The sequence below is a fragment of the Rhinolophus hipposideros genome (assembly GCF_964194185.1).
Source record: "Rhinolophus hipposideros genome assembly, chromosome: 9".
Classification (NCBI taxonomy): domain Eukaryota; kingdom Metazoa; phylum Chordata; class Mammalia; order Chiroptera; family Rhinolophidae; genus Rhinolophus; species Rhinolophus hipposideros.
The window spans coordinates 26,037,128-26,060,919 of NC_138055.1; the positions used below are offsets into that span (position 1 = coordinate 26,037,128).

A 23,792-nucleotide genomic window follows, 5' to 3' on the forward strand; every position below is an offset into this window, starting at 1 on the left:
TTATCATGTTGGTCATAGTCATTTCAGGACCACCTTACCCATTTTATTTTGCTTATTCTTTCCCCCCACTCTTACCTGCATTTTGCTTTCCTTTACCCTGGGAAAGACTTCTTTATGTAAAGTTCTGTCTACCAAAAAAGAGAAAAGATTTCCTCTGAAATGAGATTTCTTATGTATTCTCCGGAGAAAGACACATTAATTTTCTTCTTTCGCTTTCTGACCTTTTTGTTTTGCTTTTTGTTTTTTGCTATGAAATGGACTAATACACATGGAAGTGTCTACTTGAGTGACCTTCTCAGTGTTGGATGTAAAGGGAAAGAAAATGTCTAAGAAACACACAATATAACAAAATAATATTCCAATAGTTAGCTTATACCTTTTTAATTTTACCTGGTTACTCTAAATGTATTACCCTAATGTATATAATACATGTTGTCTATTGGTGCATAACAAATGTACTTTAGAAACATAAAACAACACGTTTATTATCTCATATTATCTATGGATCGGAAACAGGGTATGGCTTAGTTGTTTCCTTTATTCATGGTTCCGCAAGGCTGGAACCAGGGTCATGGCCAGGCTTCATTCTCATCTGAAACAGCTTCCTCTGCCAAGCTCTTCAGGCTGTTGGCAGAATTTCTTCTTCCAAGTTGTAGGGCTGAGACCTTCAGCTCCAGAAGCCACCCCTCTGTACTGGCAGTCACACTGTACTTGCTTCTTCAAGGCCACATGGAAAGTATCTCTGACTCTTCTCTCTATCTGTTCTGTGTAATCCTTTTTCAGTGTACTTCTGATTATGTCAGATTTTCCCATAATAATATTTCTATTGATTAACTGAAAATTGGCTGATGTGAAAACTTAATTGTATCTGAAAAATACCTCCATCTTTGCCATTTACTGTATTCTAATCACAGATTCACATCCTACAGGCACATCTCGGAGTTATTGTTGTTTGGGTTCCAGACGACCTTAATAAAACAAGTATCACAAAAAAGCTAGTCATTTTGCTGGTGGAGGGTCTTGCCCTCCATTTGTAAAAAGTGCAGCATCTGTGAAGCACAATAAAGAGAAGTTCAGCGAAAGAAGGTATGTCTGTCTTCACAAATCCCACTGAAACTAAATGGGAGAGGGTTATTCAGGTGCACATCAGGGCATGGAAATTTTAGGGGTAATCTTAGAGCTCTGCATACCATACCAACAAACCTCTAAAGTTTGTTTTAATTGCTAACCATACTTTATTGAATTTAAACACTGCCTTTTAATTTCAGATAAGTTAAGTAGGAATTAAATTTATATATGCCAGGAGAAGGAATCTTTTTCTAGTTACCCCAATATGTTAATTCTTTGTTCCTCCATTAATGACATATATGTTTGCCTAATCAAGATAGTTATTTTACAGCTGGACCGGCACACTCTGCTTATTTCCAGAGATGCTTGAGAATCCGTTTTGCCTCTTGACCATAACAAAGACAGTGAAGATAACTATCTAATTAACTAACTATTTCTGGTAAGATTTTTTAAAGTTCAAAAGTCTCAAGTGGAGCCTACTGCCAATTTTTTATTGATATCTTGCAGTTGAGATAATCGGTTAGAAAGGTTAGACATCCTGTACCCACTATGTGACAAGACTCTCAGGATACTTCTGCCTCAGCTCTCCTGAAACCAAGTTTCATCACATAAATATCAGCACTATTATTAGCAGTTTCATCCAGAGAAGAATCATGTCTTTCTACAAATAAGAAAAACATTGGGGTTCTTGTTCCTGGATGTTCCTTGATTCCCCAACTTCCTTATTTGAATTCTGTTTCTCCTGCTGTGTCATATTACTTGCCATTATTACAAGCATTATATGAGTATGCTCCTAGCAACTTTATGAAAACAAAAGCTTTATTATGAAAACCATTACAAATGATATCATTAGAAAAACTTGGAAGTAAATTCTTAATTCTATATGAAAAGATATTTGAAGAAAATAAAGAAACCAAAAATTCTACCGGGAAAAAAACGCAGAAAACTTACTATTGGATTTGCACATTCATTAACACATAGCCATGGACTACTGACGCGTATACAAAACTTCCTTTAATTTTTTTAAGAATTCCTTTAGAGCTGTAATAAAAATGATGTATTAAATATTCAGTTTGGTATAAAAGTCAAGGTGTTGGAGTTATAAAATGCACAAATAAATCTAATAAATGATTGTGGCAATAACAAAATTAAGATTTGACTCCTGCCATCGGCATGTGTCATAGTGAGAAAACAGCAGTAAAACAAAACAAAAGGTGATGACAGGTTGAAAGAGAACCAAGGAGAGTTTGTGGGAAGAGATAAATTCTGATTGAAAGATTTGAAAGTTTTTTTTAAATAGCTATAATTTAAATCATGTTTTAAGTACTTACCTGATGATAGCGGAGCAACACAGGGAAACAAATAATATACTAAAAAGAGAGAAAAGTTTAACCAGAAGTGTGAAGGTCCATAAGAACATGTCATAATTGAAGAGACATCAAGTGAACATGGAAGTAGATGCCATGGAACATAAAGTTTGGGGGTGGAAAGTGTAGGTTAAATGAAATTGGCAGAATTTATATAGCAGGCTAAAGAAAAAAACTTTTAATTATTATGCAATGATCATTATTAATTAAACATGTGCTACCAATTAGTAATTTTGTAATTTGTAACTTAAAATAACCTGAGTATAAACAACAACAAAAAAAGCCATGAAAACTTGATTCAAAATCTTTTGTTAAACTTCAATGATCATCTATTCTTAAAAATACTCTCTAATTTGAAAGAAACTCCAAATTATTTGTTAGGTTAAAGTATAACCCAGATAAAGTCTTCATACACCATCCGTCCAGAAAAACAGTTTATTAATGCATGTAGTGCACTTTGCACAAGAGAAACCTAAAATGAAGAGTAACTTAAAGTGGCGGCTTAGAAATGCAGCTTATATAACATCTTCAGCAAAGAACAATAAGTTCATAGAGAAATGATAAGATAAAAACCAGTAATTTTAAGCTTCCAAAGGCGGCAAACTATGGAAAAGTAAATATATGACAGAAAACTAATGAATTAACGTTTGTTTGCAGATTGCTCTGGTGGGCACTTTCTAGACTAAGAATCTGCTTTCTGTAAAAGAAGAATTTATATCCAGGCTTTAGGTAGAAAAGGGGCAGGTAGAGAGACCTTTTCCGGCATTTGATACTGCCTCTTTCCTTTTCTTTTTTAGTGATAAAACCACCAATATGCTTTTTTGACCCCAGTTTTATTGAGATGAGTTATGATTGACATATAACAATGTATAAGTTTAAGGTTTGATTCACAGATATAGTGCAAAATGATTACCGCAATAAGTCTAGTTAATACATCCATCACCTCAAACAATTACCGTTTTGTTGTTGTTTATAACTGGAAGTTTGTACCCTTTCATTAATATCTCTTCATCTTTCCCAATCCCCAGGCCCTGGCAACCACCATTCTACTCTCTATTTCTATGAGCTTGGCTTTTTCAGGTTTTACACATAAGTGAGATCATACAGTGTTTGTCTTTCTGGGTCTGGTTTATTTTGCTTAGCATAATGTCCTTCAGATTCATTCATGTTATTGCAACTAGTAGGATTTCTTTTTTATGGCTGAATAATATTCCAGTGAATAATATTCCATCCCACAGTTTCTTTAATTAGTCGTATATAAGTGGACACTTATGTTGTTTCCAAGTCTTGGCTTTGCAAATAATGATGCAAAGAATATAAGGGTTCAGATATCTTTTCGAGATAGTCATTTCAAACTGCTTCTTAATGGTCTTCAGGTAAAAATAATTTTTATCTCAAAGAGGCATATTTTGACTGACATATTCTGGTTTGCTTCACTAAAAAGTGTCCTTGTTACATTTCCTGAAATGTAGGTTTTATTTGCTATTTCTTATACGAGATGGTAGCCTTTGAAGAAGTGCCCAGCTTTAGAAAATAACTTATACTTAACCCTTCCAGTTAGGTGGCCTTAAGCTTTATCTTGTGTTCCCAGTACTCCATGACAACAACAGAACAGAAACTAAGACTCTCCAAGTTCATTATAAATCCTCAAAATGCAAGACAGTTTCTGTGGTTGCTTTTCTCTTGGTATTCCCATTTTCACCAAATTCTGAGAATCTGCAGAATTTTTACCTTCTTTTCAGTTCAGCAATGTTTTCTTTAAGCTGTAATATATTATACAACAATGATAAACAACTTCTTCTGTTGTTTTCAGTGGAACATATGCCAGGCTTCCCCTCTTTAATTCTAGAAACATAGTCCAATTTATATTGATTTATTTTTTCAACACAAATATATGGGCTTTTTATGCATGCTTTCCATGACTTAAATACTTAATAAAATCTTAAGGCAAACAAAATGCAAGAAAACACAGACAGAAAGTTTAATGAACTCAGAAACACAATCAAAGAAAAACATGAACATTTTACCAAAGAGATTGAAATTTTAAAACAGAATCAAATAGAATAATTAGAGATTAAGAACTCAATAAAAGAAATGAAGAATGAAATAGCCAGCTTAGGTAATAGAGCTGACCAGATGGAGGAAGGAATCAGTGACACAGAAGATAGAAATCTGGAAATGACAAAGATCAAAGAAAAGAAAGACTTGAGAGTTAAAAGAAATGAAAGAACTCTACAAGAACTTTCTGACTCTATCAGAAAGAGCAATATAAGAATAATGGGCATACCAAAAGGAGATGAAAGGGAGAAGGGAACAGAGAGTATATTCAAACAAATATTCAACAAGAACTTCCCAAACTTGTAGAAAGAACTGGATCCTCAAATCTAAGAAGTAAATAGACCACCGAATTACCTCAGTCCCAACAGACCTTCTCCAAGGCACATTGTATTTAATCTGTCAAAAATAGTGATAAAGAAAGAACTCTCAAGGCTGCCAGGAAAAACAAGATGGTAACCTACAAAGGAAAGGCCACTAAATTATCATCAGATTTTTCAGCAGAAACTGTACATGCCAGAGGGAGTGGACTCAAATATTAAAACTATTGAAAGAGAGAAATTATGAGCCAAAAATAATATATCCTGCAAAACTATCCTTTACATATGAAGGAGGAATAAAGACCTCTACAGATATACAGAAGCTGAGGGAATTTTCTAACACAACCTGCAGCACAAGAAATATGGAAGGAGGCTATTCAACCTGACACAAAAAAGCAAAAGAATACAAAACCATGAGTAGTATTACGAACAGACAGACAGAAGCAGGAAATGGCAACCCTACACCAAATAGGGTACTATACACTTAAACATAACACACAGGGTAAAGAAGGAAAAAAAAACACTAAAAAGAAAGAAGAAGAAAAAGACAACTTGCTACTACAGTGCATAAATCAACTCACAGCATACATAGGGATAATTTGCGACAACAAAAATATAAAAGGGGGAAGGGAAAAGGTCTGAATTGGCAAAGGGAATGGAGAAAGGAAGCATGCTGAAGAAAATGGAATACTCTAAATATGAAACTATCTTTTACATAAACTTAAAGGTAACCAATCAAAAACATCCAGACCTGAACTATATAACATAATAAAGGAAGAAACACAGGGAAAAATCATAAAATACCATTACCCAGAAATAATACACAGCAAAAAATAAAATGGGGGGGGCAAAGAAACAATGGAGACACCATCCTCCTAGAAAACCAAAGATAGAATGATAGGAAATCCTCACATATCAATAATCACCCTAAAAGTAAATGGACTGAACTCATCAGTAAAAAGGCACAGAGTAGCAGAATGGGTCAAAAAACTAAACCCAACCATATGCTGCCTCCAAGAGACATATCTCAGCTACAAGGACAAATATAGACTCAAAGTGAAAGGGTGGAAATTGACATTCCAAGCAAATGGCATTCAGAGAAAAACAGATGTAACTATACTTATATCAGATGATAAAAACTTCAGGACAAAAAAAGGTAACAAGAGAGTAAGATGGACATTTCATAATGTTGAAAGGGACTATACAACAAGAAGACATAACAGTCATCAATATTTATGCCCCCATTCAGGGAGCACCAAAATATACTAAGCTACTACTAACAGAACTAAAGGGAGAAATTGACCAAACACAATTATAGTAGGGGACCTAAATACATCATTGACAGCCATGGATAGATCATCCAAACAGAAAATAAATAAAGAAATATCAGCCCTAAATGACACATTAGATGAAATAGACATAATTGATATTTTACAGAATACCTCATCCTGGAACATCAGACTATACATTTTATTCCAGTGTACATAGAACATTCTCAAGGATAGACCATATATTGGGACATAAAACTAGCCTCAGCAAATTTAAGAAGATTGAAACCATACCAATCATATCCTCTGATCATAAGGCTTGGAAATAAGATATCAAGAGCAAAAAGAAAGCAGGAAAACCCACAAATATGTGAAGATTAAACAACATACTTTTAAAGAATGACTGGGTCAAAGGAAAAATAAGAGGAGAGATCAAAAGATACATCTCATTTGTTTCTAACAAATGAGAATGAAAATACATCCTACCAAATTTTAGGGGATGGAGCAAAAGCAGTTTTAAGAGGGAAATTTATATCGTTATAGGCCTATCTCAAGAAACAAGAAAAATCTCAGCTAAATAACTTCACACTACACCTTAAAGAACTAGGAAAAGAAGAACAAATTAAACCCAAAGTAAGCAGAAGGAAGGAAACAATAAGAATCAGAGCAGAACTAAAGAAATAGAGAACAAAATAACAATAGAAAAAAAATAAGACAATAAGAACAAAAAAGCTGATTCTTTGAAAAGGTTAATATAAGTGAAAAACCCTTGGCTAGACTCACTAAGATAAAAGAGGAAAGACACAAATCAGAAAGAGGGGAAAATCATCACGAATGTCACAGAAATACAAAGGGTCATCCAAGAATACTATGAAGGACTATATGCCACCAAATTCAATAAACTAGAAGAAATGTACAAGTTCTTAGAAATATATAGTCTTCCTAGGCTGAATCATGAAAAATTAGAAAATCTAAATAGACCGATCAACAGCAAGGAAATTTATCAGTCATCTGTAACCTTCCAAAAGCAAAAGTCCAGGACCAGATGACTTCACTAGTGAATTCTACCAAACATTCAAAGAGGATATAATACATGTCCTACTCAAACTTTTCCAAAAATACTGAAGACACAATACTCCCTAACTCATTTTATGAGGCCAACATTACCCTGATACCAAAACCTGGTAAGGATAACACAAAATAGAAAATTAGATTAGATCAATATTTCTGATGGTTACAGATACAAAAATCCTTAAAAAAAATTCTAGAAAATTGAATGCTACAATACATTAAAAAGATTATACATCACAACCAAGTGGGGTTCATCCCAGAGGCACAAGTGTTGTCACACAGCAGCCTACCCGTCTGTCCCCTCGTGCCTACCCCTAAAAAAAGAAGAGTCTGTGAGACTAATCCTTTCAGGGACATTGCTTCACCTTTGTGCCATCTCCTGGTTTGGACCCAAAGGATGGCCGGTTAGCCAATGACGGATAAGATTCCCCATGGGTGGGGGGGCAACCCAAGCCAGGCACAGTCACGTGGGGACCATCAGGAGAACTCACAGGGTTGATAGAGGTGGGCATAGATCCCCATCTTCCCCTGTCTAAGGAGAGCTTCTGCCTCTGTGGCTGTATTCCTTCCCACAACCTGCTTGGAAGTGACTCAAGATGTGATAACATCAGTTCTCCTTCTATTCTTAACAATGGGTTTCAACAGAAAGATTTTTGTCCCTGGGGAGATACATACCACTATTATTAAGACATCTTGGGACTTTCAATTCTGGCTGTTTGCAGGAAAGGGTGATTGGCTTGAATCACTTTTCTGATATGATTTATGAGACTCACAGACTGCAGAGAAAACAATGCTGCTCCCTTGTGTGTAAATCAATAAAAGCCACAAGGTGGCCCGATTCGGGGTTCTCAGTCCTTTGAGGCTGTGAGACCCTTGGCCCCCTGTTTCATAATTTTCTTGATTTCTGTTACTTTTTTAACCCTTCGCTGTCCCTTCTCGTTCTCTCACTGCCCGTGTTGTGCTGGACACAACACACAAGGATGGTTCAACATATGCAAATCGATCAATGTGATACACCACATAAACAATATAAGGAACAAAATCATATGATTATATCAATAGATGCAGAAAAAGCATTTCACAATATACAACAAAAATTTATGATTAAAACACTTAATAAAATATGTACAGAAGGAAAATACCTTAACATAATTAAGGTCATATATGACAAACCCTCAGCTAATATTATAATTAATGGTGGAAAACTAAAGCCCTTTGCTCTACGTTCAGGAACATGACAGGGCTCTCCCCTATAACATCTGCTTTTCAACATGGTATTGGAAATCCTAGCCAGAGCAATCAGGCAAGAGAAAGAAATAAAAGACATCCAAATTGGGAATGAAGAAGTTAAATTGTCACTTTTTACAGATGACATGATTCTATCTATAGAAAACCCTAATACTCCACCAAAAAGCTATTAGAAACAATAAACGAATACAGTAACGTTGTCAGCTACAAAATCAATGTACAAAAGTCCATTTCATTCCTATATATTAACAATGAAATCTCGGAAAAAGAAATAAAAAGAACAATTCCTTTTGCAATTGCAACAAAAAGAATAAAGTACCTGGGAATAAACTTAATCAAGGATGTGAAAGACCTATATACTGAAAACTGTAAGATGTATTTAAAAGAAATTGAAGAAGACACAAAGAAATGGAAAGACATTCCATGTTCATGGATTGAAAGAATCAACATAGTTAAAATGGTCATACTACCCAAAGCAATATACTGATTTAATGCAATCCCCATCAAAATCCTAATGGCATGTTTTAAAGAAATAGAACAAAAAATCATCAGATTTGTACAAAACCACAAAAGACCACTAATAGCCAAAGCAATCCTAAGAAAAAAGAACAATGCTGGAGGTATCATACTCCCTGACTTCAGTTTGTGCTACACGGCAACAATAATCAAAACAGTACGGTATTGGCAGAAAAACAGACACACAGACCAATGGACTAGAATTGAGAACCCAGAAATAAACCCACATAAATATAGACAGATAATTTTTGACAAAGAAACAAAAACATACAATGGAGAAAATATGGCCTCTTCAATAAATGGTGGTGGGAGAATTGGAAGACCACATGCAAAAGAATAAAACTAGACTGCTGTCACCATGTACCAAAATTAAATCAAAATGAATCAAAGACCTAAACATAAGACCTGAAACAATAAACTGCATAGGAGAAAACATAGGTACTAAACTTATGGACCTTGGGTTCAAAGAGCATTTTATTAATTTGACTTCAAAGGAAGGGTAGTAAATGCTAAAATAAATGAATAGGACTATATCAAACTCAAAAGCTTCTGCACAGCAAAGAAACCATCGACAAAACACAGAGGCAACCAACCAAATGGGAGATTTTTGCAAACAACATTTCTGATAAGGGGCTAATATCCAAAATATATAAGGAGCTCAAACAATTCAACAACAACAAAAAAACAATCCAAATAAAAAATGGGCAGAGGACCTGAATAGATGTACAAAGAGGACATACAAATGGCCAAAGAGGCATATGAAAAAATGAAAAATGTTCAACCTCACTAATCATCAGAGAAATGAAATAAAAACCACAATGAGATATCACCTCACGCCATTTAGAAAAACTATCATCAGCAAGACAAATAATAACAATTGTTGGAGAGGCTATGGAGAAAAAGGAACTCTCATACACTTTTGGTGGGAATGCAGATTGGTGACATATTCTTATTACAAGGAACAATTCAATTTTTGCTAAGTATGTCATGTGCCATATAAAATTAGTAGTGGCATTTTGAAATTTTTCAACTTTTATTTTGAAAATTTTCAAATATAGCAAATTTAATGAGCCCTCATACACCCTTCATCTAGCTTTAAGTCTATTTAATTTTCAAATATTTTAACTTTGAAAAGTTCTAAATGGCTTATTAGTTTAATATTTGCACATATTTAATATAATAGCTTAAAGTTTCTTTGAATCCTAGGCATCATCAACAGTTTACTAATTTTAAAAATGAATTTGTTCATCACTCAAAAATTGTTAAAATAAATAAAACATTATTATAGAAAATAAATTATTTAATTGTTAACCTTTATTCGCTGCAAGGTTATGTCTTATGGCATGTTAAATAGAAAAAATATTTAACAAATATTGGTGTGATTTTCTTCTGGAAGTTTGCTTCATAGAGAACACTCAGGGAATGGCTTTTGTGTCTTTGAATCCTTTGTTTTGTAAACAATAAGCTCTTTATATATTCTTCTGCATACAAATGAACGTGTTTTGATTTGAACAGTTTTCTGTGTAACCTTTAAAACTTGAGCCATAAAGTGCACAGTTTCCAGGACCCATGTTAATCATTGTTAGTCTAGAGAGAGAAAACAAATTACATTTATTAATGTAAGAATATAAAAATGCAATAGTATTTATTTAAATATAGGTACTGAAATAATGTCATTTCAGGAGTATTTAGGACCATGCCTGGCCTTTCCTAATTCACTGATATGCAATATATAGCCAACTCAAAAAATAAAAGTAAAAATAGCATTCTATTATAAATTATACACTACTATTTTTATACATCGGAAATCAGCTAATTTAGAAAGTCATGAAATTCTCTTCACATACGTACCTGAGTGAAATGGAAGCTTTGAAATGCTTTTTTAAAAATATTTAGATTAGAAATCAATTAGAATTCATGTTCAGTGTCATGTTTTATGAAAAGTATACAATCTTTAATTAGATGCAATTTTACTTGGTAAGAAAATTTTCAAAAGTTATAAAATCCTCTAATACAGAGGGTGCCAAAAATATGTATATACATTTTAAGGAAGGAAAAATCTGTATTAAAATTGTAATAATATATGCCGACAACAAAAGGTGAATACAAGTCACATTTGACTTCTGCAATCACAAGGGGTGCTCAAAGTGGTTACCATCACCGTAATTTTAATACAATTTTTTTCCTATCTTAAAATGTTTATACAATTTTGGCACCCTCGGTATATAATTAAATAAGAAGGTAGGTAGTCCCTGGTACATGAATATAAGGGGAAACTTGAAAGAAACTCATGACAGTAAAGAGCTGTCCATTGATCACTGCCAATTGACCATTAATGTAGCAACATAAATTTAACAATCAGTAAAAACAGCTTTTTTGTCACTTAATGGTAATTCTGGCTATAGAATCAAAAAGACGTATATTTGAATCCTTGTTGTAATTATTGCTGAGGTTATAACTAGATGAGCTATTATACACTCTGAGACTCTGTTCCTTACAAGCAAAATTTGGTTAAAATTATACATGTTATATAAAACTTTTAAGAGTATTTCATGAGAAGATGTATATGACTTAAAACTGTGTCACAGAGAGGAAAAGCACCAAATTAAATGAACATCAACATTAATGCTGTGATTGTCTTTATTACTTATTAAATCATTAAAGATTGAAATAAATAAAATGTCCTTCAAATAAATAATTTCAAACACATTCTAGAGAACTTCTGTTTCATTTGTGATATTATGAGACTAAAGGAAAGCCATTTAGGTTTTGTTCCTGATCTTTGTGCCAGAATGGAGACATTACTAACCAGTGTAGTGGTAGGCCAGATCTTCCAACGGGAGCTCTGTGAATACTAGGCTATTGTCACTTGGCTGGTGTACAGACTTGAGCTGTATAATCAATGGCTAAAAGAGGAACATATAGATACCTAATACACATGATACCTGAGTCTAGAAAGGTGTAGAAAGCTGCAGTTCATAGGACACTGCAATTGAAAAAAGAAATCTGAAGCTATGCAAAAGGTCCCAGTTGAGTACTCAGCAGAATATTGATCGATATATGTCTACTCAATAATTACTCAAAGACAAAGAAAGGACTATCTAAAATGGTTTAGAGGGAACAGTTCTTAGTGCTAACACTAAGTTCCAGTGCTTACATTGGAATGAATGACATTTGTCCCAGTCATATTGTAAAACCTCATATTTCTCAAGGCTTTGAGATTATATAGAAGGGTCTTGGCTCAGTTGTGGGGGATAATTAGCTCTAGAATGAAAATACTGACTAATAATAAATAAAGCAAGACCAAAACAGATCAAGCTGTAACTTATCTGACTTCCACAAAAAATGTTCATGGTATTTATAGCAATAAAAAAAATGTAGCATCAAAGAAGATGCTCAATATCATTAGTCATTAAGGAAATGCACATTGAAACTATGAGACACCACTACACACATTAGAATGGCTAAAATTTAAGAGACTACCATACGTGTTGACCAAGATGTTGAGCAACTAGAAGTCTCACACACTGCTGGCTGGGAATGTAAAACTGCAAAACCCCTTTGGATAATAGTTTGACTTAAAAAGTTAAACATATGCTTATTATATGATCCATTCATTCCACTCCTAGGTATTTATGTAAGAAAAGGAAAAGCCTATGTTCATGCAAAGACTTGCACACAAATGGTCATAGCAAGTAGCTTTATTTTTAATATTCAAAACTGGGAACTTCCCAAACATCCATCAACAGGTGAAAGGATAAATAAATTGAGCAACACTTATAAATGGAATGCCTCTCAGCAATAAAAACAAATTAACTCTTTATACATGCTATGAGGCGGATAATCTCAAAATATTTATAATAAAAAATCAGACATAAAAATAGTACATACTGTAGGACTCCATTTATATTAAATTCTATAAATTACAAACCAATCTGTAGTGACAGGAAGCAGATTAGTTGCCTGGAGTTAGAAGCAGGTAGGTCGGAGGGGCATGAAGGAGGCATTACAAAAGTGCAAAGGGAAAGGTTTGCAGGTGATAAATATGTTAATTATCCTGATGTTATTAATGGTTTCGTGGATGTATACATTTGTCAAAATTAGACTTTAAATATGTGCGCTTGTTGAATGTCAATTATGTCTCAACAAATTGAGTAATAACTTCAAAAAAGAATGTATGTGACACTTAGCCTCTCTGCTTTAGATTCCTCATTTGTAGAATGAGCATTGTATTAGACCTATCTTGCACAGTATTTAGGACATAGCAAACGATCAATGTTACTCGTTATCACTGGTATTGGCTGCTGTGCTCCACAATGTACTAAATTTAGTCCCTAAGAGGTTTTTGTTTTGTTTTTTGTTTTTGTGTTGTTGTTTTTTTTTTTGTATATGGCGATGTCCTGCTATTATGTAAAGAAAAATGTGATCGTTAATTGATCATAGGAATAACTTAAGGACAAATTCAAAAATAGAGACCTATTGGCACAGACTTACTGGTTGGGCGAAAGAATGGAGCCATCTTCCCACTGCCAGGATCCACTTTTTGGATTTTGTACTAGTCCCATCCAATGAAAGGATTTCACCAATTTGAAGAAATTCTGTTTGAAATAACAAGTAAAGTCAGTGCTCAGAATTTTAGTATATACAAGGCCATAATCATTTAATCATTTTCCCACACTTGGGAAAAACGCGGCCTGTCTTCTAGCATAATTCCAACTTAAACAACACATACACAATACCTGCAATTTTTGTGCTTTATTTTTAATGCAGAATGATTTGGGGTTGATATCTGAGCCTTAGTGCCTTATTATTATATTTCGGGTTCCTGTTCCAGAGAGTTGCTTTATATGGTAGGACCAAATATAGGAAAAGGAATTAAAACAATACTTAACCTGGTCCTCTTTGCTGTATATCTTCAGGAGACTGGAATTGTGAGAGATACAAGAAGCTTGGCTCTGGGACCAGCTTTTGCTCTCTTCAAAAAATTGATAGCAGTTATTTTTGTAGCACAACCAGTTTTTAGGACATGGGCCACAGTAACTTTCTAGAATGGGAGAATATATTATTAATTCTGTCTGACCATTGTAATAGATTTTGTCTAGACAGTTTCAATACCTTTTATATTCTAGTTATAAAATTCTAGATAATTAAACCGGTATGGTCATACCCAATGACATCTCTACACATAAGTAGATGATAGATAGAATGATAGATAAACCAAAAGAGTTCTCTACTTTTTACAAGTACTCCATCATTGTAAAAAACAAAATAAAATTTAAAAAGCTACAGTGAATTGTGGACAAGAATATATTTTCTTACACAGTTTTTTGTTAACACAATTAGACACATGCCTAAACCCAAGTATACATAGATGCATGCAATTTGTACTTCAAAATATTACAAAACTTCCACTCACCATTCAAAGAAATTGGAGCCACTTGGTTGAATAATGCTATTAAAATAATCATAATTTTAAAAGGATTTTTGTTGTTAGTAACATAGTCCAAGCAAAAATAAAAAATAATTAACAACTTTCTAGACTAATAGCTAAAATATAAATGTATTCAATATTTCTAATTTATGTTTCTGTCCTTCTGAATATTAATTAAAGTAATTCATTACAATCATTAGATCAACAATGCTGCATTCTACTTCTCTGTTATCACTTACAATTTATGACTATGGCACTGCTTATCATTACCATTACAATGAAACGGATTCCCATAGCTACAGCAATGGACCGGGCAAGAAAAAATGGAGATGCTGTCAAAGAAAAAAAGATGAGAAAGATGAAAAAAGGATAAAGGGTTCTGCTATCTTCATGTTTAATATAAACATTAAAGTGTTTTTTTTTATGTGGGGGTGATATCAGTGCTTTTTCCTTATTTATTTTTCTCAAAACAGGTAACATAAGTACTTTGTAAATGACTGAAAAATAAGACTATAAAAATGTAACATTTATTCTCTCCTTTTCCTCTCTAGTACTCCAGCCCACCACCATAGAATAAATCATAGTTATCATTTTAAAAATTTTCTATGGAGATGCAATAATAAATATGGACACTTCCCCCTTTTAATAACACATACTTAAGAAACCATACAAAATATTCTATGATTTTTTTTCACTTGAGAAACTGTCCTAATGATTATTCTATATCATATTTTATAAAGCTGCAATTTTTAATAAATAGCTTCTTGTATTGTGTTTCATTGGTACACAGACAAAATCTAATTACTGACAGACTTCTAATTTTTTCCCCAATTGTTAAATTGTTTCCCATAGTTAAATTGTTCCTTAATTTTCACTATTAGATATAAATAACATTTCACACACACCTGTGCATATTTTTTGATACCTCTCTAGGAGAAATTCCTAAAAGGGTAATTACTGAGTCAAAGGGCATTTGCTTTTAAATTTTTGTAATGATTGAAAATTTCAGTCCAAAGAGGCTATACCAATTACATAATACCAAATACAAATTTAAAGGCCTGTTTTCTCACATCTTCCTCTGCATTAAATATTATTCACACTTTTTAAATGTATAAATCTGATAAGCAATACTATTTTTTAAATTTTAACTTTATTTTTCTTGTTATGAATAAGATAACAAAAGATTGAACATCTCTTATTATGATTAAATTATGATTTTATTTTATTTCTCTGATACTTCTTGTATGTGTATTAACTGTTTTTTCCCCTCACTTTTTAGGTTGAGGATATTGTTTCATTTCTTGCCATATGTTTTGCAAATATGATACTTTTGGGGTGTTGAAATGGATAATGGTTGACTTGCTCAAACCATTGTGCTTTTTATGGTATGAATAAAAATACTTTTATTATTCTGAGCTTACAAAATAAATTACGACCATGTTTCAATATAAGTTATATGGGTTCCCTTTTTTATTTAGTGTGTGTGTGTGTGTGTGTGTGTGTGTTTGTGTGTGTTAGTGTTTATGTTTAATAATAAATGAGGTAGAAACTCACATTTACAAAAAATTTTCTTTTTCAATTGGGCACTGAATTTTTCTGTGATTTACTGAATAAATCAATGTGTTCTCATTGATATGAAATACCACCTTTAGCATATAATACATTCCTATATGTCTTTGCATTTATTCCTATATTCTTTAATTTGTCTTTCCAGTCAAATTATTATTAAAACATCCTTACTTCTATAATATGCTTGAGTACTTATAGCTTATAATGCCCATAATATCACATCACATTTATTTTCCAGAATGTTTTAGCTATCATTATACTTCAAATATGCCTTCAGAACTTTAAAATGAGCTTTCAAGAACCTGCCACTTTTAAAATATAGTACACTGGTCTTTCAACAGAATCACTTTAAATGTATAAACATATAGAGAAGATTTACATGTGCATAATGTCTTTTATCCTTGAATAGTTGCTGTTTCCATAATATATGTCTTACTTTGTGTTCATTAATACAACTTTAAAGTAATAAGTTTACTTCTAGTATTTTTAATTAAAAAGTTTATTTCTGATTTTGATTTTATAAATATGGCATTTTTCTTTCATCACATGTTCCTTGTTTTGAATCATTAAGACAGTTGATTTTTACATCTTATTTTCAGTCAAACCCACAAATCAGATTTCCTTATTGTTTATAATATTTTGGGGTGAAGCTTTTGAGGGTTTTAAAAATATTTTAAATCAGATGTTATTGCTAATATTAGTTTTGACTTTTCATTCTAATTTCAGATCATTTGCTTGTTTTCTTTCCTTGATTATTAACATTGACTAGTACCACCAAACAATCAATATTAATCAGAAATAATGATAATAAAAATTCTTGCCTTTTTCTAACTAAAATAAAAATGCTGTTAGCATTTATCATTAAGCACAATGAGAGCATGTGAACATATATCTTAAAGGCAGTATTTATATTTTAGAGGTTTTAAAGTTAAGGTCTTATAAATTAAGAATTTATAAGATTTTGATTTTATCCAAAGCCTTTTTAACATTATGCTTAAGATTTACAATATTTGATTATTACATATGACACATTTTCATTCCTATAACAATTGAAAGTGATGCTATTTGATAATCACTTATTTTTTAACACTTAATCAAAATTTATAAGTGAGAGTAGTGTGTTGTTTTTCTTTGTGTGTAAATAAGCTTTTTCAGGCTCCGTTTTTCAGTCAAATTTATTCTGCCTTGATAAAGGACAGCAAGCATACCGCCTTCACTACACAGAAACATTTCTGTGAATAGCAATCCACTCATTGTTTCCATACTATGTAAAAACATAACTCTAAAGGATATTTATGTTCCTTTTCTCTTGTTTTCCATTTCTATTTACTGCTACTTAAAGCTAGTTGTTCAGTGAAACCTTAGAAATTGCTGTCTTAATTGTCATTATTATGATAATGTCATTATTTTTAGAGCATGAAAGATCCTAACAATTTCTACTAATTTTAATATATATATTGCAATATTATATTAGAGTTAATCTCATTTCTCCTTCTCTACTGAAGGTAAAATAAACTGAATACTTATCACTGATAATTACATAGTTTCCATGTGTCAAGACGACACATGGAGTATAGTACTTACGGTTTTCTCCACATGTGTTTGTGGCTAACGTAGGTCTTTTCTTTTGTGATGGTATAGAAGTATCACGGTTTGCGAATTCAAATTTATAATTATGAGAGTCACTCATCACTGTAGAAAAAGAATTCACGCCAACATGAGTCAAGGTCTTTCTGTCACTTGGATCGTAACTTTTTAAAATTTAACTTGCCATTTCTATTTTTTTCTTTTTTTTTTTGGTATAGGAGATATAGTCAACAATATTGTAATAACTATATATAATGCCAGGTGGGTATTGGATCTATCTTTTTCCTTTTAAAGTATAACATCGTTACTTTTGCTTTATATTACTTCATTTTTATGATTTTTACAGTTTGTAATATAAATAAAATTATATTTATTCTATAGTAAAATATTTTTAGCAAGATCCTATGTACTATTAAAATAAGTTAATTCTTAACATGTAATAAAATCTAACATAAGTGAAGACACTATATAGTGAAAAGGACAGGGACCTATGGAGTTAAACATGTGTTTAATTTACAGAGCCACATTTACTAAGTTAATAACTTCAAAAAAAATAATGAAAAAGGAAAGAAAGAAGGAAAAGGAGGGAAAAAAGGAAGGAAGAAAGGAAGGAAGGAAGGAAGGGAGGAAGGAAAGAAAGAGGGAAGGAAGGAAGGAAGGAAGGAAGGAAGGAAGGAAGGAAGGAAGGAAGGAAGGAAGGAAGGAAGAAAAAAAGAAGGAAGGAAAGAAGTAGAAAGAATAAAGGGTATCAATACAACCTGGTATTTTAAAAAGTGAAATAAAATAATATGCACTTAGTATCAATGATGCAGTCACATAGTAAACATTTAGTAAACGGCAGAGTGTCTATAGTGAAGGACATACAGAGAATAAAAGAGTACAGTATAAAACTTTAGGATAAAAACAAAGAATCTTGCTTCTGAAAAAAACATAGAAAATCATTTTACTCTCTTCTTGAAATAGTAAAAATTACTAAATATGTAAAAGCCTCCTATAAATGAAATGCTAATGTTAATTACCTTTTATACATAAAATTTAACTCAAAATTGTACATACAATATGTGATTTAATTATTAAACATGAAAAGAATAGGTATTATTTTATGGATGAAGAAATTGAATCTTAGAAGTCGCCAATATTATATTGCTTATTTAATACAGTGTTATCAACTATGAGTAATTTATAATACTTTTAGTTTAAAACACACTTTCAAATACGTCATTTTATTTGAATATTATAGAAATCCACTAAAATAAGTGTCACATGTTTAGTATTTCTACTTCATAGAAAAGAAAATTTAAGTGCATAGAGGCTGTGGGTTGCCAAGATTTCAAAGCTAGAGACCAGTAAAAGTTTGATTGAAATTCAATTCTTTTGACTACAGTTCTGAGGGTGTCACTATTCCAGGCTGCCTCAAATTGTCAGAGACTTTTGGTAGTTAATAAAGGAAAGGAGAGAAAAAGCTTTCAAGTTTTTTAGAACTTGATTTAAAATATAACATGAACATAACATGAAATGGACATAAAATGAACATAAGTGAATCAGAGTAAATTGCTTTCCTATGCCTTATGTGTTTGTATCAAATTCTAGCTATATTAAAATTACACACAGCCTGAACTACACATTTATGTGAAAGAACATACCCATACTCTGATGAGCACACCGATCTCGGACTGACTCCATCATATAATTGTAACTGCTCATCTACCTCAGAGATGAATCCAAAGACTTCACTGTACAAAAGTTCTGGAATAAAATAAAATGACGCATTTATTTTATTCTGTCTTTCCTTGTGGTGAGATGATATACTTGATTGGAAAAGTGAGAATACAGAAAAATTCCCCCCATGCATATATAAATAAGGAAAGAATGAAAAATGAGAATTTATATAAAAACAGGTAAAATTCATTGTTAAAATTTATCTTGGTTATAAAATAATAAATAATTATTTCAAAAATATAAAAATATATAATGCTATTTTTAAAATCACCTGCAATAACATATTTAATCAAAAAAATTTTTCCATCACTCGTATTGAATGACAGCACATATATTTTTCTATTCATAGTTGTTTTACTTTCTTTGGTAATAATTGCTTTCTTGGCAAGGTAAATTTGGGTAAGATAGGTGAATTTTTGTTGAATGTTTCCTCTTAGTCCATTTTAATTCAAGTTCCGTTTATATGGTCATCATCATCATTTATAAGCTATTATCAGCATCATTATTAACAAAAATGATTTCACATTTGTTTATATAGCAACTGGTTATAGTGTGTAGCTGAGCTCTCAAAAGAAAATAACTATGTAATAAATATGGATAGTGCTTAGATTTTAAAAATAAAATCTGTTTCATACATATACATAATAGTTGGAAGCAACTATTATGCAAGTAAAGTTGTGCATCACATAAGGTAAGTGTTTTGCATAAGAGCACAAAACTCATAAGGGTGGGAATTCAAATTGAAATTCAATTCTTTAATTTCAAATGTAAAGATTCATTCTTCTAGTTTTGTTTAGAGACAGGGCTCCATCTTATAGCAACATCATAACTTCTAATTCTTCAATAAATTTATCCTATTATCTATAATTGAATAAAAAGAGTACACCTCAGACATTGGTTGCCTTCAGTAATTCTAGTCAAATACTTAAGAAACAATTAGAATTACCTCATAATGTAAATATTTTTAGAAAATTTTCTTGAGGTTGAAACCTCAAGAGTTCCTCATTTCTTGAATAATAGTTGTTAGAAACACATACAGACACAGACACACACCTGATCAGAGAAGTAAGGTCCTGCTTCTTGCGAAAATTTTAGACATGTTCTGAGTTCCCAATTTAGAACTGAAACAAGAGATGTTTAAACAATTTTGATCCCTGAGAAAATTATGACAAATATTCTAATCTCATCTTCCTGTTGAAAAAAACAGCACAAACCACAGTACTTCAGCTTCATCACTACACAGAAAATTTCGCTAACTTGTGAAAGAAATGTTAGGTCCTAATATTTTATGACTTCAAATGGATGAATTCAGTATTAAAAAGCTTCCCAGAGTTTTGAGAAACAAATAGCAGGATTATATGATCTCTTTCTGAATCAAAAGTGAAAAATTATTATAAAATGTGGTTGTAAATACTGAGTAAAAAAAAGAAAAGAAAATTAAATAAACTTTTAAATTATCCTGTGCATGTGCTATTATAAATTTGAGTAGAATTAAGTATGCTGTATCATATAAGTTAAAACTATAGAAAGATCTTTTCATAAATATATATACATATATAAATACACACATATATGTGTACACACATGACCTTTTAATTATGAAAATATAAAGTGTATACAATATTAAAATTCCATGATAAACCATCATATACTTAGCTTAAATATTTATCAATTTATAGCACATATTGTTTCATTTTTGATATGTGTGGATGTCTCAGATCAACCTCTTTTCCTAAGTAAGGTCCTGTTCTCTTTTTTCATTGTAAACATCACTAATTATATGACTCCCTTTTTATTACTCAGGACAATAGCACCAAATCTTATGTCAGAATAGCAACATAATCATTAATGTCCCAATGTTCTGATTTTCAGCTGCTCTTAATTTCTGTTACATTAAAAAATGATAAGGAAACTGTCAGAGCCAAAATGAGCCTAAGGAGATATGATGATTAAATGCAATGCGGTATCCCTAGATGGGATAATGGATAGAAAAAGAACATCAGGTAAAATCAAGAAAATCTGAATAAAGTGTGTCTTTATTTAATAGCAGTGTATCTATAGTGGCAAATGTTCCATACTAATATAAGTTATTAATAATAAGGGAAACTAGGCAAAGGCATATGATAACTATCTTTGCAATTTTTTGTAAATTTAAGACTTTTTTAAATTTAAAAATATCTGTAAAGTAGTTGGAGCTCCTTTAGAATGTTATAATAATAATGATACTTATAACACATTTGGGCACTTTGAAGAAGAAAACAAAGAACCACTCTAGAGAGAAACAGCTAAAAAGTCAGTTACACATATTAACTCTCAGTAAGCATGTGCATGTGAAAACAAAACTTCAACCAGTAAATTCACACTTTATTTATTTGATTAGATGATTTTAGGCAATAATCTTCAGCTAATAGAACAAATAGACGCTACAACTATTTATTATGTACAATATATGAGATAAAATTAACATAAGCACAAGCTGATTCTGCAAAGTTTGATAAAGCTATAATAAGTTTAATGAAATCAATATGTTATTTAAAATCTTTCCTATAGATAACACAAAAGCCAAATAGTGTCACAGGATAAAAATAATGAATTTTTAAGAAAGAGATAATTAAAACATACAAACACTTCTAGACAATAGGGGGAAAGAACAATTACTATTTCTTTCACTAAAATTAGAATTACCTTGATGCTCATAGTAGATTAGAATATGTTAAGGAAGGAAAAGAAAAAATCCATTCCATTTATTAAAAATTGTTGCAAAATGCTAAAACAATGCCAAACAAAATCAGTGTATATGTTTTTTGAGTTCTCTTCCGGATCTTATCACAAACGGCATATCTATAACACATCAAAGGACTCTCTGCTCGTCACGCAGAACAGCTAAGAGACTCATTCAAGGATTACTTGAAGGTTTAACAAATTGGGCGAGCAGGGGAAGAGGGAAGGGAGCAGAGTGGAGACACGGCCCGCATCTGCGGCTGTGTAAATGAGGCCAGCATCTGCAGCTCCAGAGATGCAGGGGATGCCAGGATGGAACAGAGAACAAAATAGCCAGGAGGTGGGCTCTTTCCCTGCATCCCACAGCTGATCTCTCCCACCGAGGGGGCAGCATATCCAGCATTTGAGGCAATAACCTCAGTGAGATCTCCAGTTGGGCCCTAGGCCGGACAAAGGACACAAACTCCATACCTGGGCCCCTCCCCCAGCTCTTTCAATCCTACCCTCGCCCTTCCGGAGACTTAAACTGGCCCCTGAACTGAGGAGTAGTGTCAGATTACAGAGGAGCCTTAGTGTTCAAGCTCTGGGAAGACTAGCATGCAGCTCTGACCCAGGGAAGAGGCTGGGAAGAGTGTCATTTTTGCTGGGTTGGGAGAGAGAAGACCCCTCCATCCCCAGCCCCCACCCTTTCTGGCCTGCCTAGGGCAGGGCAATTACAACTGCAGAGGCACTCCCAGGGATCAGCAGTAAGCAGCAGATGCATCTCTAGGCTTTTAGCAACTCAGAAATCTCCCGCCCGCCACACACACGCACGCACACACGCACGCACGCACACACACAAGGAAGAAGTGCCCTAAGACTCAGGAGTACTGGACACAGGGTTGGTGGTGCTACTCTCAGTGTGCATATGTCAGGCAAGAGCAGAAACTGTACTGACTTTGTAAAAACTACCATCCAGACCCCTCAGCTCCACGCATCTAAATCTGCAGTTCCAACGTCACTCTGGGCACCAGGTGACCGGCTCTGCCTGCACAATACACAGAGGACTCTTTGGTACAGCAGAGGACAACCTGGAGATTACTTGGTGGGCTTAAGCCAAGACTGGTGCTGTTTTTTGTTTTGTTTTGTTTTGTTTTGTCTTTATATCTTTGATATCTTTGCCTATGTTGAGTGGGGGTAATCGGTTGTTTTTACATGTGAAGGTATTTGATTTTTTCTTTGTTGTTGTTGTTGTTGTTGTTGTTGTGCTTGGGGATTTGCTTTGTTCTGAAATTGCCCTACCAGGGCCCAGTTTAAGAGGCACAAGATTCAACATACCCAGAGGCCAACTCCAGACCAAACCAGAGTACTACCAGTTTTGACCTACAAGTGACACAGAGGGAATTCTCTACAGGCATAAGAGCTCATAGAGGCCAAACCACATTTGAGTGGTCAACCCTCACGCAGCAGAACACCCTGCAGTGGGCAGAGCCACGTCTCTCAACTAGTCAGCCTAGAAGTTAACACCACCTACTCATAAGCGAAAAGCAATTAAAGATCTTCTTTAACAAGACAATATACACAACACAAGAGTCACCTTTGGAGCACACATAGAGGAGAAGAACGAAGTAGTACAAGTCAAATATAAAGGACACATACTACATAAGATAAACCAACAAGAACTAAGAACTCTATGGTATCTACCTAATACATCAAAGCAAACACAGAGAGTCAGCCAGAATGGGGAAACAAAGAAACATGTCCCAAATAAAAGAACAGAAGAAACCTCCAGAAATGGAACCAAATGAAACAGAGGTAACCAACCTGTCAGAGACAGAGTTCAGAACACTGATGATAAGAATGTTTAAGGAGC

General features: G+C 33.0%; 1 protein-coding gene across 1 annotated transcript; it reads right to left on the reverse strand.

Moving 5' to 3' along the window:
• Window positions 1-10,215: 10,215 nt before the first annotated feature.
• Window positions 10,216-20,342, reverse strand: LOC308502436 (NKG2-D type II integral membrane protein). The gene is made up of 8 exons (XM_081060264.1): window positions 20,273-20,342; window positions 19,144-19,246; window positions 17,498-17,605; window positions 14,584-14,676; window positions 14,330-14,365; window positions 13,806-13,957; window positions 13,408-13,511; window positions 10,216-10,500 (listed from the first exon to the last, which is right to left on the reverse strand). Exons 2-8 carry the CDS (start codon window positions 19,202-19,204, stop codon window positions 10,383-10,385), a joined length of 672 nt encoding a protein of 223 aa, XP_080916390.1. The 5' UTR covers window positions 19,205-19,246; window positions 20,273-20,342; the 3' UTR covers window positions 10,216-10,382.
• Between the last annotated feature and the right edge of the window lie 3,450 nt (window positions 20,343-23,792).